Below are 17,416 nucleotides of genomic sequence, written 5' to 3' on the forward strand. Positions count from 1 at the left end.
TGGCCTTGCAAAAATCAACTTGTCCAATCATGAGGGACAAGTAATTTTTTTCTTATGCACTTAAGGCCCAGATACTGCAAGTAACTCCAGCTGGGTTTACCTCTACACCTACACTGTGCCAGGCCCTATCATATTATACTATAGTAGGTCCCATTATGTTAGGCAATGTACAAATACATAATAAGAAGCAGACCTTGCCCCAGTCTAAACAAACTAGACTGACAGATGGTGGAAGGAAAAAGTGAGGCACAGAGAGGTGAAGTGACTTGCCCAGTGTGACACAGCAGGTTAGTGGCAGAATAGGGAACAGAAACATGCCTCTTGAGTCTCAATCCAGTGCATCAGCCACTAGTTTGTGTTGCCTCTTCTCGCTCCTATATATCATTTTATTTAGGACCCACGCTTGCAAACTTACACGTGCTTGATTTTAATGCACCATGAGTAGTCCACTGAAGTCTCACAGGGCATTAAGTTAAACACATACATAAGTCTTTGTGCAATCACAGTCATAGTGCAATAGTACCCAAAAGCACTAATCAGGATTGAGGCCTTACTGTGCTAGGCACAGAGGAAGCACTGCTTCAGAGCTCATGGCTAATCAAAAGACTCAAAATCATATTTAAAAAAAATGTAATGCAACTCATGATTTTGGGAAGACAACAGGCACTACCCAAGACTCTTGCCAGGCAGACCTCCTCCTAAACAGTTGTTAGCCTTTCTCTTGGGCTCAGCTTCTACCCCTCCTAGGCTCCAGCCTGTCACTTCTCACCTACTATAGGTCCCTAAACCACTGGGTTGCAAGGTAGAGGCCCCAAACTGCCCCCTTTCCTTCTTTCTCAGGGTCTTTTCCCACCTATGCAACTCAGCCTCCTCATTGGCATTGGCCCTTTTCTGGCTGTCTAGAGAGCCTCCCCCTCTTGAACTGAGGAAGCACTCCCAGATTCCCCCTGAATGGCTACAGACAGCCATAGTACATACAACAAACCTGGTTCTTAGACATGTGCTCCTCCAGCACGTGACCCAGCTATCTTTCATTTCTTTCACCCAAATCTGGCCCAGGTGACAAGCCCAGCCCCCCTCAGAGGGCCAGCTCACTCTGACACTGATGGTGCACTGTATAGGCACCCCAGGGTGATTTCAAGGCCCAGGAGGCAGTGGGACCATGTGACCTACACTCCGCACTTCTAAGGAGAGACCAGTTAAGACTGTCTCCTGTGGGAACCCTCATAGACGAGGCTACTTTGCATTTGCAGGAAGTTTGACCTCTACTGCCTCCCATTTCTACCTTCAATTTTTGCGTCATGACGCTGAACGCGCTCCACCCCCTTTTCATCAACGTGCAGGCGGCGCGAACTCCCAACTGACAGCGACAAGCTCCTGCCTCGCCGCTAGACCTCGTGACTTCACGAAGGGAGGAGGCGTGACCAGTTGGCGCTTAGGTCACGTGACCTTAGAAAGGCTTGTCGCTGGGGGGGCCGGAGCCGGGCCAGCATCACGTGATGCGGGAAAGTCTTGATGTGTAGGCCTGCTTTGGTCACGTGGACCGGTTGGCCTCGCCCCCCTCTCGCGCCGGGCTCTCCGAAGCTGTCCCGCGCGCGCTTTTCTGCCTGGGTGCTTCCGTCGCGCGTTAATTCCTGTCAGGCGGCTTCGGCCGGGCCGGGCGCTCTTGCCCCATGGCTCTGGGGCAGGAGTCTCCCTGGGACTGAGGGATCCTACTTCCCCCCTGCCGCGGGGGGGGAGGGATGATGGGGAGAGTGACCATGGCCGCGGCGGCTCCTTCTGCCCCGGGGAAGGACAGTGACGCCCCGGTGAGACACCCGGGTCCGGCTGTGGGAGGGACGTGCTTTGGGGTGGGGTTCATGGCGCCTGCGGGGGCTCTGGCGTTGAAATGCAGGGGGTGGTGGAGGGCTCTGGGGTCGGAAATCCTCCTCCCGCTGTTGTGGTGCTGTGAAGTGGATCTTCTAAGTCAGGGGCTGTGGGGCGTCGTCCTGGGGCTTGAGCAAGGAGCTGGGGTGCAGCGAGGTGAGGGACATGTTACTGGGGGGCTGATGGGGATAATGTGGTGGAACAAAGCAGGGATGGGATGGGGCAGGGACAGTCTTGCTGTACAGCACCTAGCGCAGCAGGCTCCTGGGCCATGACTGGGGCTCCTAGGCACTCTGGTAAGACTAATAATGCTAGTAAGTGATGGTTTGGTACTGCCATCTGAAAAGATTCAGGGGCTCTGATGTGGTGTTGTGGAGCAGCTTCACAATGCGGCATTGTGGGTTTCCCGTGGTATGGGATTGCACTTTACAGATGTCCTGGTTCTGTGGGGGTGTATGTTTCATGCTGATGTTGCATCAGGAGTTACTGTGGGGTGGTGGTGGTGGTTGTTTTACTGTTTGTAAAACTTCTCTAAATGCTAAATATTAATGAGCTAAGATATGAAGATTCAACATGAAAATGTTGTCCTGTTGCATCCCACCAACCCATCATCCCAGTGGTAAATGTCAAATAACAACTGTTACCTTGAATTTATACGTCACTAATGCTACCGAAGTTATGGCTCAGTCTTTTTATTCATAATGTTTGTGGATTCGCTGAAGGAGTCCACTCCATTTATCTCCTACAACAAAAACTGTAGTGTAGTGTAGCCTGTTGCTGATATTTAAGGCCTCATCTATCCACAATATTTTAGCTGTTATGAATGTGGTTGATTTTTACTGAAATAGATCATTTGTACACCCTACTATAGAAACAGTTATACTGGTATAAAGATGGTTCCTTATTCTAGTATAGCTTATGCCCCTAATTTTATGATGATAAATTGTACTGGTATAAGGACCTTTTATATTAGTACATCTGCATCCACTCTAAGGGGTTGTGCCACTTTAATTATACTGGTTTTCAACCAGTATAGAGTAGTACAAGAACTGAGTGTAGAACATCCCTTACTATCAAATTCATAGGCAAATGCAAGAAGCATAACAATTTATTACAAAATAATGACATTTGTACATTGAAGTTGGTTCAGTGATACCATTACAAATAAATGGTACTGGTCATATATCAGAGAAAGATGTAACAGATTATTTTCTATGTCTTGAGAAAAAAAATTAGAATGTAGTTTCTTTTCCTTGAGACATATTTTAATATTAATATTTGCATTTCAATAATGCCTTTAGGCCCCAAACAATATCAGGTTGGACTAGGTGGTGTACAAAGGTGCACTTTGGTCACTGCCCTGAAAAACTTAGTCATAGTTCATTTTTCTTGAAGATAGGCTTCCTTAAGGAAGGTAGTCCAGGATCCTTTCAGAGCTATTTTAGGCCCTGATCATGCAATTAACTTCATGCAGGCAGACCTCTGTGCAAAGTCTCACTGAAGTCTTTGTGGCTGTGCAGAGGTGCAGGGGTCTACTCTGCAGAGTGAATTTCAAGTGAGATTCCCTACCTAAGTTGCTGGATAGCTTTATCTAAAGTTGAAACATCTGTTGAAATACACCAACATATGAGTTTTCTTTAGAGAAAGACTTGATTTTTTTTTTTAATCCTGTTAAATAGTTTGGCAATGTACTATTCAGTGTTACCACCTTACATATCTCATTAGTCCAAGTAACTGTTACTCATTGTTAAAATTAATGTTGAATTTTTCTTTCTTTTAGCCATGCAAGAAACGAAGAGAGGAAGATCCCCCTATAAAAACAATTACAAAATATTTTTCACCATTAGCAAGAACAGTGGATAAAGTGTCACCACCAAAATCTAACAACATATTGGATTATTTTAAAAAGACTTCTACAAATGAGAAGACCACTTTACTCATTGGAGTTGGAGAAAATAAAATAAACCAGTCTTACCAGCTATGTGTTGATGATGGCAAAGATTGTAAATCACCTTTGAGACCTTCGAAATCTTTTTCAAAGCTGAAAAGGAGAGGGAAGAGAGTTAATTTAAATAATAAATTAAGAGATATTAAAACACCAGAGAATCAATGTGTGATAGAAATTAATAGCAATGACAGTACAGATGTGAGGAAACCAAAGGAAGAGTGTTTAAATACAAGTTTTATTGATAACAGTGCTTCTGCTTTACTTGCCCAAAAATATGTAGAAGAATTAGCAGCAGATAATCAGCAAAGCAAAAACTCTTCAAACAGAGTCACCTGCAGAAAAGGTGCTAAGAAAACTGGAGCGGAACTAAATGTATCAAAAAATTACATTGAAAAATCAAGGAAAAGAGAGCACAAAGATGATACTGATTTGTCTGAAAATTCCTCCTCTGAAAATGAGCTGAATGAAAAGGAACTAAAAGATAAAAAACAAATCACATCTTCTAAAATAATTGAAAGTAAGAGTACTGTAAGTATTTCAAGTCTTGAAGTTAATGTGGATAAGACATCACAGTTAAATGATAGTACAGTCACAGTGTCATTTGAGGACTTTTTGAAAAGTCAAGGAGAAAATAAAGTGGATCAAATTCCAGAAACCAAAATGCCAACGCTAAACAATTTTATTATAGCAAGTGAAACAGACAAAAGTGGTAGTACTAGTGTCCCTGAAAATGGCGAGGAGTCTCAGCAACTACCTCTTCGGACAGTAACTGTCCTTGCACAGATTCATCCCATTCCCCCAAAATCTCCCTCTCTGCTAAAGGAGCAAAAGGTTTCTAGGAAAATAGCTTCTATCTTTTTGAAGCAAAAAGGGTATGAAAGAGAAAGCAGTCCATCTGTTTTAGAGATTGAACAGACTGAACAAATGACTCAGAAAAGAAAATCTAATGTAGTTATAGAGGAGGAAGAATTGGAGTTAGCTGTACTAGAAGCTGTAGGTCCTGAAGCTGTGAAGCCAAAATGTACTGTAGAAGAAAGACATCAATTTATGAAAGCTTTTAGACAACCAACATCTGATACGGTAAAAAGTGGAGTTAAAAAAATACCTGGAAAACTGAAGGAAGTCAGTGAAAAGCCTTCAAAACAAAATGAGGGAATGGAAGAAAGTGAACCAGCCTCAAGTACAAGACATGAAAGTGAAATACTAAAGGATTATATTGACAAACATTCACACTGTAGTACCGAAAAAAGTAGTACTACGAAGGAGAGAACTAATATGCTTAAAAAGAAAAGAAAGAAGGTTTTGGAGACTAAAGAAACAAATGTTCCAAATAGTAATGGAAATAATGAAAATACTGGGGCTAATGCTAATATTAAGGAAAAAACCTTAGATGATATAAGAATCTTATCACATCTGAAACAGAATGAATTAAGGAGGAGCCTAAGGCAAAAGAAAATTGAAACCTTCAAAAACGTTACGCCTGAAAAAGCTAGGATTAGTAATACAGTTTCTGAAAATGCACTAGGTGATAGTCCCCTACATGCTTCCACACCAAAATCAAGCAGTAGATCCTTGAGGAAAAGCAACATGTATAAAGCTGAGGTGATTACAGTACCCTTTGATGCAAAGAGCCCAATAAGGTAAAAGTTTGCATTTTTAGAATATCTGGTATATTTTGCTTTGGTAAATAATTTTTATCTACTAGAATGGTTGCTTATTTATATAAATTTCAGCATTAAAGGCCGGATATAGGTGGTAAGTGGATTGGGAAGCATTCCTAAGTTTCCTACAAACTGGCAGGCCGGTTGAATAGCAACATGGAAGAACTGAACTTTTGACTGGTCTTAGAACTAGTAGAGCCCTATGCTGCAGCTGCTGTGTATACCTGGAACTTTGCAGCATCAGGTCCTTAATTCAAGTCTGGAGATTCATCTCTTCCATAGGTGAAATAGTATTGTTACATTCTTGAGCATGTTTGCAGTTTTGGCATATGGGAGGATGTTGCAACTTCTGCTAATCTGTTGAAAAGCAGATCACAATAGGTGAGTAGAAAATGGTATGCAAGATTAAGTATCCTCAGATGGATAAGAATTCCCTCTTATATTTACCCAAGTCAAAATTTTGATTTTTTTTTTTCCAGGTTTTGTTTTTAAATCAGTGGAATGGGATAGGGAAGCAAAAGTTCCTATTCTAACTGTGTCTGAGAGCTTTAAGAATAAATGAACTACAGTAACTTGACACACTTGGAAATATTCTCTCTCTGACATGAATGTTAATATCATTTGAGCGTATGCCTGTGCTCAAAGGAAAAATACATTTAGCTCCTTTATTCATTAGGATTTTTGCATCTGTTGATAAGTCAGTCTTAAATTCCAATGAATCTGAGGTGTAGACTGATGCCTCCTTTAAAAAAAATAATGTCATGATGTTTTTCCTTGTTTAGAATGAGGTTTACTCGAATTAATGCATCTAAAAAATCTGACAAAGCTGGAGCAGTGGAAAATGAAGAATTTACTCCAAGAAATAAAAAGGTAGCTTAAATAATCAAGTCTGTTATGTGTTTGTTTGAAAAGTCACTTGTAGAATATTAAAGTAAATAAGTGTAGCACCTTCTTGTTCCCCATTGTGTAATGTTAATCAACTAAGACTTGAAAAAGCCATTCAGCTCAGGTGCACTGGTAAATGAGGGGACCTAAATCTTGAATTATTACAGAACTTAAACTAAAATTTTAAAAATAAAACACATTTGGAAGATTAGTGTAATCAGATGCAATGTCTGTCTGCAGGAAGATGGATCCAGTGGTATTAGCTTTGCCAAGATACATCTGAATGAAATGGGACTTCTGTTTTACTGCTGTTACTCAGGATGCTGTGGACAGCAGTAAAACTGTCAAAAATCATGTCAGGTTCCTGCTGTAGCTTGGGAAAAGCATAAGTAGCAACTGAAGCATGCACTGGAATTCTTAATTAGAGGAAAAAGACCCAAATACTGAAGGCTGTGGGGAGCAGGGAAAGATAGAGTTGTCTGTCAGGAAGAGATATCAACATCTTTGAGGATGCTGTGCAGGGATATCAAGAGCCAGAAAGCTCCTTCTCTAGCTGCTCTGAGGAAGGGAGTGAAGCTTCAATTATAAGGCATCTTCTGACCAGAGGCTGATACAAAATACAGAGTCTCTGATCAGGGCCCAGGAATAGCATCTTGCTCTAAATAGGCAAGGTTGGGCTTTTTGTCATCACCAGGCCTCCCAGTTTCATTCATCTCTACTTCTGGCTCATAGGTTTACGCCTCCAGCATGGGTGGGCTGAATTTCGTTTCAGGTGGACAGATAACCAGTATACAGTTTTGATGATGATGCAGTCAGTACCTTAGTCTTGAACATGTTTCAGTAGGTGTGAAGCTGCTTTTTACAACGTACCTGATAAATCTTTATCAGAATGGTATTGTAGTACAGTTATATGGGAGAAACAAGCCACCTTAGACTTGGCACTACCTGGCATTCTAGTTGGCGTTAGCAGAAGCAGGAGCAAAGATTATTCAGAGACTCAAGTGCCTCCAGAACTGGGTTGATCATATTGGGTGCAGTACAAGAAAGCGTAAATTATTATTGCCTGTGCTCTACTTGTTTGTTTCATGGATAAATTACAAAATCTCGTTGTATGGCTGTCAGGCGTCTTTCATGGGCAGTATATTATTTTTAATTTAATGTTTATATCCTATCTGCTCCATAGTGTCTGCTGCTGTTCCACACTTAATTTTTTTTTTTTTTTTAATCTTTAATAGCAATCCCTTCCCTGCTGCTCTGATAACTTGTGCGGTGTCTTTGTAAAAGTGGTATCCAGTGATAGCAATAGACTTGTAAGAGTTATGGTCCTCATGATGATCACAGTTTAACCAATATTATCTATTTTGGGGAACACCCTATGGGGCTGTATCATACAAAAGATGAAATTAGATTATCACAATGGCCGCTTCTGGCCTGTGAATCTATGAGTCTCCTGATCATGTGCTTGTGTAAGATGGCACCAAATAAGATTTCCCTTAAGGAGAAACAGTGATTCCCACAATAATTTTATTTCCTTGTAAATTGTATGCCACATGAGCTTTAAGAATGATGTAACTTGTGTAGACTGATCTTTATTTAAATGTAGAATATAGGCTATAAATGGTCAGGCATTTTTGTTGTTTTGTACTTTGTTGCTAGATGAGCTGTACTTCTAAAAATATATCCAAAGCTAAACAATTGATTGAAAAAGCAAAGGCCATACAACATAATAGATCAAAGGCTAATGAACATACCCCAACACCTGTAAGACGCTCGTCTCGACAGCAAGCTCTTGCTGAAAAGAAAAAATTCCAAGAAAATGAAGTAAGTCTGCAAATTTTGAGTAGTATAGAATCCATATTGCTTTTAAAGTTTAGATTCGTTTTAATTTCTTATCCTATGTACATATTTCTGCTATGGGATCATGTGAAGTGAATGGGGATGATGTGGTAGCATAGTTTTGGTTTTACACTATTAACTTGTATAAGCTGGATCTGAAGATTAAGGGATCATTCCTGCAACCATATGGGCTGGGGAATCAGACTCTAGCAGGACATAGCTTAATATAGTATTCTGACTGAGGTTTTTACTTTAAGTAAAAAATGTCAATTTTTTTAACAGGAAACGGGTCATTTACCCAGAAGATGCAGGATCTTGGTTTCTTTAATATCCCTAGTAGTTACAACCAAAAAGGATGGGGAAGGCCAGAAATGTATGACCTATAGGCATAACTGTTCCTAAACAGAATGACATCTCATGGACAGTTTTTGGAAAAAAAGTTCTAAAATCACACCACTTTCACAATGTTCCTTCCTTTTTGTAAGAAAAAAGCTCACTCTTGTACTTGCTGCCTGAGTTGATTTTTTTTCCTGTAACTTACTCTTTGTACCCCTCTGTAGAAAACACAAGTAGAATTGTTACATAGAGCAATTTTCGAGCTTTGCAATGGTGTCTAATTTATCAGCTCCAGCAATACCCATCATTAATTGGTAGTGTTCACAATTGGAAATAGTAAAAGGAACAATTTTGGGAGGAAGTTGTATTTCATTTTTTATCAATTTCTTTTTGTTTCCTGTCCAGGATTCAGTAATAATTTTAGACTCAAGCCCAAGTAGTGCCACTGCTACTACACCGAGTGTGGAGAAAAAGCAAAAGAAACTTCGAAGTTTAAATGATGTATTAGGGAAAAAATCTAGAAATATGAAGGTTACTAAGAGCTCACACGGTAATTGGATTTAAATAAACACATTTAATTTTTATTTCAATGTATAAAGTGCCAGTCTTGAACACCAAGACCTACTTTGACTTCTGATTTGTGTGCTACACTAATAGATAATTAATAACAAAGAAACTATGTATATATGTCCTCTTGACAGTGTCCTTTAAATAGAGTAGAACAATTTTGGAAATCTCTAATTTAAAGAAATTAAAATAATTTCTGATACTCCACCATTCCTCTTCGTCGTCCTGCTAATTTATGTGGTTTTTATCATCATACTTTTATACACTCGTACTGAAGGAGAAGCTGACTATGCACAAATTACTGTCTGACTTGCAAGGTAAAAGTGAAACTAGAGAAAAATATTTAACAGTGCCAAGTAAAATATTTTTAGACAGAAGATTTTTAAGTTGACAGTGTCTCGCAAGCGAGAAAGTTTTAAGGGAATTAAGTTACAGAATAAGTCTTTCATGAAGAAAAGTATATTAGATTTTAGGAATATTGCTGTATGTAACACAAAAATATCTAATATGGAGATGAAATTAGGATGAAAACATAACTGTAGCAATTATTTGGATGTTAGTACTAATCCAGATCTGCTTTATTTTTAAAGGAAAATTAGGAGTCCCGCCTTCATTCCTGGGCAAAAAAGCTCAAAACATTGCAGATGAACCAATCCTAATTTTTGATGAAAGCAGGTCAGTCCAGTACAAATTGTGGATGATTTATGAGAAATGTATTGAATTCTTTCGTGGTCATATTGAAATACCCAGGTTTCTTTGTAAGCCTGTCATGTTACATAATATTTAAAGTACACATCAAAGTGTAGTAAAAATGTTTTGGGTTTCAATATCAATTGGTATACTGTTGTTGTTGTTGAGTCCTTTTATGTTGCTCAAAATCTAAACCTGCATTTAGTTAATAATGACTGTAATATGAAACATGTTAGAATCAGAGAACTGGAAGGGACCTCAAGAGGTCATCTATCCTAGTTCCCTGCACTCAAGGCAGGACAAAGTATTATCTAGACCATCCCTGACAGGTGTTTGTCTAAACTGCTCTTAAAAATCCCCAGTGATGGAAATTCTACCACTTCCCTAGGCAGTTTATACCAGTGCTTAACCACTCTGACAGTTAGGAAGCTTTTCTTAATGTCCAACCTCAACCACCCTTGCTGCAATTTAAACCCATTGCTTCTTGTCCTATCCTCAGAGGTTAAGAAGAACAATTCTTCTCCCTCCTCCTTGTAACAACCTTTTATGTACTTAAACTGTTATCATGTCCTCTCTGTCTTCTCTTCTCCAGAATAAACAAGCCCAATTTTTTTCAATCTTCTGTCATAGGTCATGTTTTCTAGACCTTTAATCATTTTTGTTCCTTCTCTGGACTTTCTCTAATTTGTCCACATCTTTCCTGAAATATGGCGCCCAGAACTGGACACAATACTCCAGTTGAGGCCTAATCAGCGCATAGTAGAGTGGAAGAATTATGTCTCATGTCTTGCTTACAATACTCCTGCGAATACATCCCAGAATGATGTTTGCTTTTTTTGCAACAACATTACACTGTTGACTCATACTTAGCTTGTGATGCACTATGATCCCCAGATCACTTTCCATAGTTTTCCTTCCTAGACAGTCATTTCCCATTTTGTATATGTGCAACTGATTGTTCTTCCTTCCTGAGTGGAGTACTTTGCATTTGTCCGTATTGAATTTCATCCTGTTTACCTCAGACCATTTCTCCAGTTTTTCGAGATCATTTTGAATTTTAATCCTATCTTCCAAAGCACTTGCAACCCCTCCCAGCTTGGTATTGTCCGCAAACTTTAAGTGTACTGTCTATGCCATTATCTAAGTCATTGATGAAGATATTGAACATAACCGGACCCAGAACCGATCCTTGCGGAATCCCACTCGTTATGCCCTTCCAGCATGTCTGTGAACCACTGATAATTACACTGTGGGAATGATTTTCCAACCAGTTACGCACCCACCTATAGTAGCTTCATCTAGGTTGTATTTCCCTAGTTTGTTTATGAGAGAGACATGTGAGACAGTATCAAAAGCTTTACTAAAGTGAAGATATACCACATCTACCATATCTTCTTAAAATATGCCTTAGAACTGTGGGAACCAGGAAGATTAGTGTATATTCCACTTTCAGGTTTGTTACTCTTAGTAAACCTTAGTGTTTAGCAGCGATTGTAATATGTAAATTATCTCTGGCGCTGTTCAGGGCAGCTGTATCTATATTTGCCCTCAGTGGTCCAGCAGTGGCACCCACTCTGAGGGTTTCGACTCCCTTTTCCACTTCCTGTCTCAGGCATACATGTCTTCTCCAATCTCCAATCTGACAGGGGTGACTCCAGGCTGAACAGTTTCCTGCCTTCAGTGTATTATTCCCAGAAAAAGATAGTCTGTTCAAGCAGGTTTATTTTTGCCGCCTTTTCAAAGAGTAGTAATAGTGTAATTGCCCACAGTTATAAGTTACCACACAGTTCTTACTAAGCAAGCATATTTTATTCTTAAGGTAAAAGCAGGACAGAGAAAATTTATTAAAAACAATAAAGAAACTAAATGCGTGTTAATAAGCTTACCAGAGTTCAACCCCTCATAAAAACAAAGACTCTGGCAGAAGTAGTCCTTCAGATTCCACCTAGGGTTTTTTTGTGTTTCATGTTCATCACAGCTTCTGCCTAGAACAAGCACCCAGTCTTATGGGGCCTCAGTAGGCCAAAGTCTTTCCAGTCCTTCCCTAAGGCTGGGAGCCCACCATGGACCAGAGGTCCTGTCCTTTAGCTGGATCAGAACAAAAGCCCTGAGTCAGTTGATCGCCAAGTTATTTATCCCTATGTCCTTTCTTTGTTTGTTGGTCTCTAGAGAATCCACTTTGAACCTTTTGAGGAGACCATGGATAGGCAATCAGCCAGACAATGGGTCCCCTCATCAGGGTGAAACTTCAAAGGTGTGATAATCAGAAGAATTATGTTAGCATATCCCCCTTCTCCTAGAGAAGTTGTATGCAATTTCACAATAACATATAAACAATTTCATTTTTAATACAATGGGTACCACAGGTATTAAACTTAATTCAGGACTGCATATCTGACACAGTTTGGAATGAGTCAAATTGCTGGTAGGGATAAGTAAACTTTATCCATATTAAACACTGTTGTGAACTCTGCATGCTTGGTAGCTTGATTGCTTTTCATTGTCACTTATTTTATTTAAAGCCAAGATACATCTGAAAATTCTCAAGACGATGAGCAGTTCAAAGCAAAACGTGAATTTTTGATGAGTGGTTTGCCAGAGTCTCTAAAAAGGCACATTGCAAAGAAAGCAGCGGTATTAGAAGCATACTCTGTGGCAAGTTGCTGTTTTCAGAGGGTTGTCCATGTACAGCAGAAAGATGATCGTAAGTTATTATTTGTCTGTGAACCTGTGTAAATTCAAGTAGATCTCTAGGAGATCTATGTTGAAAATTAAAGGTTCAGAGACCAAGCTTTTTAGTATAACTATGATGGAATAATTGGCAGCTCCTACTTTTGCTTTGTGTTGCAGTAACAAAACCAAATAAGTTCATTGGCATTAAAAAAGTCTTGTCAAATACAGATTTTAAAACAGAGCTCAGATACTTCAGTAATATGGAACATATAAATTCATAAGTAGACAAATAGTATGTTTAAAAGATATAATGCATAATAAAATAGGACTTGAAAAAAACTACTTATTTAGAGAGGAAAAATCTTGCTTTTGGCCAGGTGGGACATGGAAGCAGCTGATCCTTTTCTGAAAGGAAACGGGATAAGAAAAACCAGAGCAGCCCAGGTGCTGCTACTTCTCTAACACTGAAAGAAGCCTGGAGCAAAAGGGATCCCTGAGCTGCTTGCTCTTTCCTTAAGAGATGAGGGATTGTGCTGCTCTGCTTTCTTAAGAGGGTGAGAGAGAGGAATGAAAGTAGTTGGGGCAGCGGCTGTTGTCTCGAAGAGAAAGGAGTATGTCTGAATTTCTCCTGGAAGGGATCAGACTGAGGAAGTGACAGCCTTGCAAAGAACTAAAGGAGCCCAGAATGTATTAATAGGGGTGGCGAGAGCACAGGATCACTAGGTGGGAGGAGGAAGTATATGGGAGGGTATAATTGTTTAGCTGGTGGGAGCGTGAAGTTGATGGGGTGTGAAGATGTTGCGATGTAAATTAAATAGGCTTGGCTTTGAGGGTATAGCAGTTACTTCTCACTTGGTCTAGGAGGCTGAGTTCATGGATTAAGTACTTTTTTCTTAACTGTGTTTTAATTCTTACATAGGTTGTGTGGTGTGGAGGTTGACATCACCGTCCTGTCCTCTTCTAACCAAGCTAAGAGAACTAAACACTGAAGTAACTGATGTCACAAAACTCACTATTTCACTTGGTGAATTCTCAGTTATAAATTCAAAACCTAGTGGCAACAATTCTTTAATTGTGGTTAGTATTTTTAGTCTTTTATTGCTATAATAACTAAGAGTCAATCAAAATGGCTTACATTTTCAGGGCTTTTGATCTTTTACAAAATCCTGTGGCCTTAATTAAGGCATCTGCCCATGATTAATTTATTTAACTCAAAGTTGGTTAATGTAGCTTGCGCCTTCCTGTTATAGCGTGTCAAAGGATATGTAGTCATTGTGCTTAACAAACTAGTTAAACAATTCTGCTTTAATAGTGAAATTTTTCATGTAGGTTTATTTGGTCTGTGCTTTTGGGTATTTTGAATGGCTTTTTATTTTGTATTTATTGCAGTTGTCTGGACAGAGACCAGTTTTTCCCAAAATACTAAGGAAGTATTTGTTGGAAGAGATCAGATCTTCTAACTCTCAGTTTCCTGTGAGAAAAGTTTTTTACCAGTTTCTGAAAAAGCAAACTGAACATGTACTTTTCAAAAATAAAAAACAAGGTTAGTAATATATATATAACTAAAACATCTGACATAGAAACAAGTAAATGGCAGGACAATGTAAATGTTTTTAAAAGTATATAAATAGAAACATGAGCTGAATAAAACTACAGTAATCTTATTTTGGGTCATTGTGATTAAAGTATTTCTAAAATTTTAGGAAACGGTGAGAAATGTACAGTGTCAGTGCATTTGAAGTTTTGAAATGATGTAATGCGTTTTATTCTTTGTTGATTAGTATGCATGAAAGAACACAAAACTACAAATTCTGAACTAGATCAAATAGATTCTGAAAATCAGAAAGAAACCAAGAGGAAAAGAGAGAAACCTGAAGACCACAAATCAAAACGAAGAAAACAATTTGATAATGCAGAGACTGAATTAAAATCCAAAACTCCCAAGAGCACAGTTACCCAGGTATCCTGCATAAAGCAAGCAGACACAGAAAAAGTAACAAACATGGAAGCAAATAAACCCCAGGAACCTGATGTTAATACAGTAGAAGACAGTGAACTTGGATCAAAATTAAACCTTATCTCTGGTAACTTTTTACATTTGCTACTTAAATTCTTAGAAAATGCTCTTATACTATTACGTGAATGGACCTAGATGGGGCACATGGAATCCCCACAGTGTGCTGCAGAGCACAGTTCCAAATGATCTTTGGCAGATCCACAGAGGGGGAATGGAGGAGAGTTGGGAATCTCGTCAAATGGAGTGATTATAAATCATGATTTAAATTACTTGCTTTACTTTTTAAATATTTACTTCAATCAGGTTGAGACTTTGTAAAACTAACTTAAAAGTTTGTACTATTGCAACATTACATAAAAATTTGTAATGAATAAAATTATAAATGCTGTTTTATTGGGTTTTTTTTTTTTTTTAAATAAACGTCACTACTGGTAGAGTATCTTGAATTTTACAAAATGGCTATAGTTTTGTAACCTGAAACCAAACTGCTGAAAATTAAGGCCATCATCCTGCAAATAAGTTTGTGATTTTACTTACCTGAACAGTGCCATTAACTTCACTGAAAACCCTGATGGAGGAGCTTTCTTGACATGTGGAAGTTCAGTATATCAGAAGGTAGCATTGGTTGCAAATGTAGCAGAGGCTATTTGCTTATCAATTTTGTGTTAATTTGTGCTCTTCTCACAGCAAGGATATTAATGAGGGCCTAGATTTGTCTTTTTCATTGTAAATCATCATTTTAAATGTGAAACTTTTTGTAGAAAAAATCTTTCAGTAAATCTGAAATTCTATGGACAAGCAGGAAACTAGTCAAAGAAGTAAATTATCCACTGTAGAAATTTAAGATGATATGAAATGGGAGGAAAGTAAGGAACTAGTAACATTCAAATAAAATAGCTGATTTTAATTAAAAAATTTGTTACTGATTTTTTAAAAAATAACTATTTATCCTGCTTAACTGTGTGTGTGTGTGTGTGTGTGGTGTTAGGCCCAATAAAGGGGTAGCTGGGTTACATTTAATGGTCTGTGATATGGATGTCCCATCTGGCCTTAAACTCTATGAATCTATGCATAGAGACTGTCATGAACTCGGATGTTTGTGTGTGCATGATCCTCCAACAGTGTGAATTCTGTTCTTTCTTTTTCTTTGCCTTTACCCCCCAACTTTCATGTAGTCCCCTGCACACAACCCACTTACTCAGGCTGTGTGCAACAACCAGCGTTTGGCTCTAAGCGCTTGTTGAGAACTGTCTTGGCTCTTTTTTGCTTCTGTGAGTTGGTTCATTTTCCGCATTTTATTCTCTTAATTCCAGTGTTCCTCCAAAAAGCCTGCTATAAAATAATCATAAAATTGAACTCAACTTGCTTAGTTTTTCTAGATGCAGAAATGTTTAAAGTGGACAATTTCTATTTTCTGTGCTATAGGTGGTGAAAAGGAAGATGTGCTATGGACAGAAAAATATCAACCTCAGGACTCCAGTGAACTTATAGGAAACTCAACAGAAATAAAAAAGTTACACAGGTCAGATATGAGAAAATGTATCTTATTGTAAACATAACATTGATATTAATGAGGATTTTTTAGACTGTCCCACATGGCATTCTCGGAAGCAAGCCAGGGAACTGTGGCCTATACTAAATTACTATAAGTTGGATCAAATACTGGTTTAAAGACCATACTCAGAATAGTTATCAATAGTTCACTGTCAGACTGGGAGGATGTCCCACAAGGGTCTCTCCTGGGTCCAGTACGATTCAATAGTTTCGTTAATGGTTTGGATAATGGAGTGGAAAGTGTGCATATGAAATTTGCAGATGACATCAAGGTTGGACAAATTGCAAGAACTTTGGAGTATGTAATTTGAATTCAAAATGGAGTTAACAAATTGGAGAATTGGTCTGGACTCAACATGATGAAATTCAGTAAAGACGAGCAAAGTACTACACTTAAGGTGAAAAAGTCAAATGCACACCTACAAACTGGAGAATAACTAGGTAGGCAGTAACACTGCTGAAAAGGATCTGGGGGGTTTACTAGCTCACAAATTGAATGAGTCCAGGTCTACACTATAGACCTATGTTGGTATAACTATGTCACTCGGGTGCGAAAAATCCACATGCCTGAGCGATGTAGTTATATCAACCTAACCCCCTTGTATAGACAACACTATGTCGATGGGAGAGCTTTTCCTGTTAACATGGCTACTGCTTCACAGGGAGGTGAATTAACTATGCCAACAGAAGAAGCTCTCCTGTTGGTGTAGTAATGTCTTCATTAAAGCTGCGTACAGTGATGTAACACTACATGAAAACAAACCCTGAGTCAACAATAGTGATGCAGTTGAAAGGCTAATATTCTTTTGTATATTAACAGGAGTGTTGTATGTAAGACATGGCAGGTGATTGTCCTTCTCTACTCAACATTGGTGAGGACTAAGCTACAGTACCGTGTCCAGTTTCAGGCACCATTTAAGAAAGATGTGGACAATTTAGAGCAGTGGTGGACAACCTGCGAGTTGCACCGCTTCCTGCAGCTCCCGTTGGCTGGGAACGGCGAACTGCAGCCACTGGGAGTTGCAGACAGCTGTGCCTGTGGACAGTCGATGTAGAAAAAAAACTGTCTCGCAGCCTGCCAGTGGATTACCCTGACGGGCTGCAGGTTGCCCACCAGTGATTTAGAGGGAGTCCAGAGGAGAGCGATAAAAATGATAAAAGGTTTAGAAAATCTGGCCTATAAGGAAGGTTAAAAAAACTGGGCATGTTTAGTCTTGAGAAAAGATGACTGAGGAGGGGATCTTATAAAGAGTATGAGGATCAATTGTTCTCCATGTCCACTGAATGTAGGACAAGAAGTAATTGACGTAATCTGCAGCAAGGGAGATTTTAGGTTAAATATTAGGAAAACATTTCTAACTATAAGGTTAGTTAAGCACTGGA

At 39.0% G+C, this 17,416-nt stretch overlaps 1 protein-coding gene across 2 annotated transcripts in view; it reads left to right on the top strand.

The window, feature by feature from the left end:
* The first annotated feature begins 1,453 nt into the window (after positions 1-1,453).
* ATAD5 (ATPase family AAA domain containing 5) overlaps positions 1,454-17,416 on the top strand; it is a 28,591-nt gene continuing 12,628 nt past the window's right edge. Inside the window, exons 1-11 of one of the 2 annotated variants that reach the window (XM_050920763.1) lie at positions 1,454-1,808; positions 3,647-5,454; positions 6,258-6,345; positions 8,017-8,181; positions 8,938-9,082; positions 9,690-9,774; positions 12,312-12,493; positions 13,382-13,539; positions 13,852-14,005; positions 14,244-14,546; positions 15,905-16,001. In XM_050920763.1, the coding sequence (XP_050776720.1) occupies positions 1,743-1,808; positions 3,647-5,454; positions 6,258-6,345; positions 8,017-8,181; positions 8,938-9,082; positions 9,690-9,774; positions 12,312-12,493; positions 13,382-13,539; positions 13,852-14,005; positions 14,244-14,546; positions 15,905-16,001 (3,251 nt within the window). In that variant the 5' untranslated portion in view covers positions 1,454-1,742. The remainder of the gene's footprint in view (positions 1,809-3,646; positions 5,455-6,257; positions 6,346-8,016; positions 8,182-8,937; positions 9,083-9,689; positions 9,775-12,311; positions 12,494-13,381; positions 13,540-13,851; positions 14,006-14,243; positions 14,547-15,904; positions 16,002-17,416) is intronic. The other variant, XM_050920761.1, reaches the window with a different exon arrangement.

The sequence above is a fragment of the Gopherus flavomarginatus genome, chromosome 12 (genome assembly GCF_025201925.1).
Source record: "Gopherus flavomarginatus isolate rGopFla2 chromosome 12, rGopFla2.mat.asm, whole genome shotgun sequence".
Taxonomy (NCBI): Eukaryota; Metazoa; Chordata; order Testudines; family Testudinidae; genus Gopherus; species Gopherus flavomarginatus.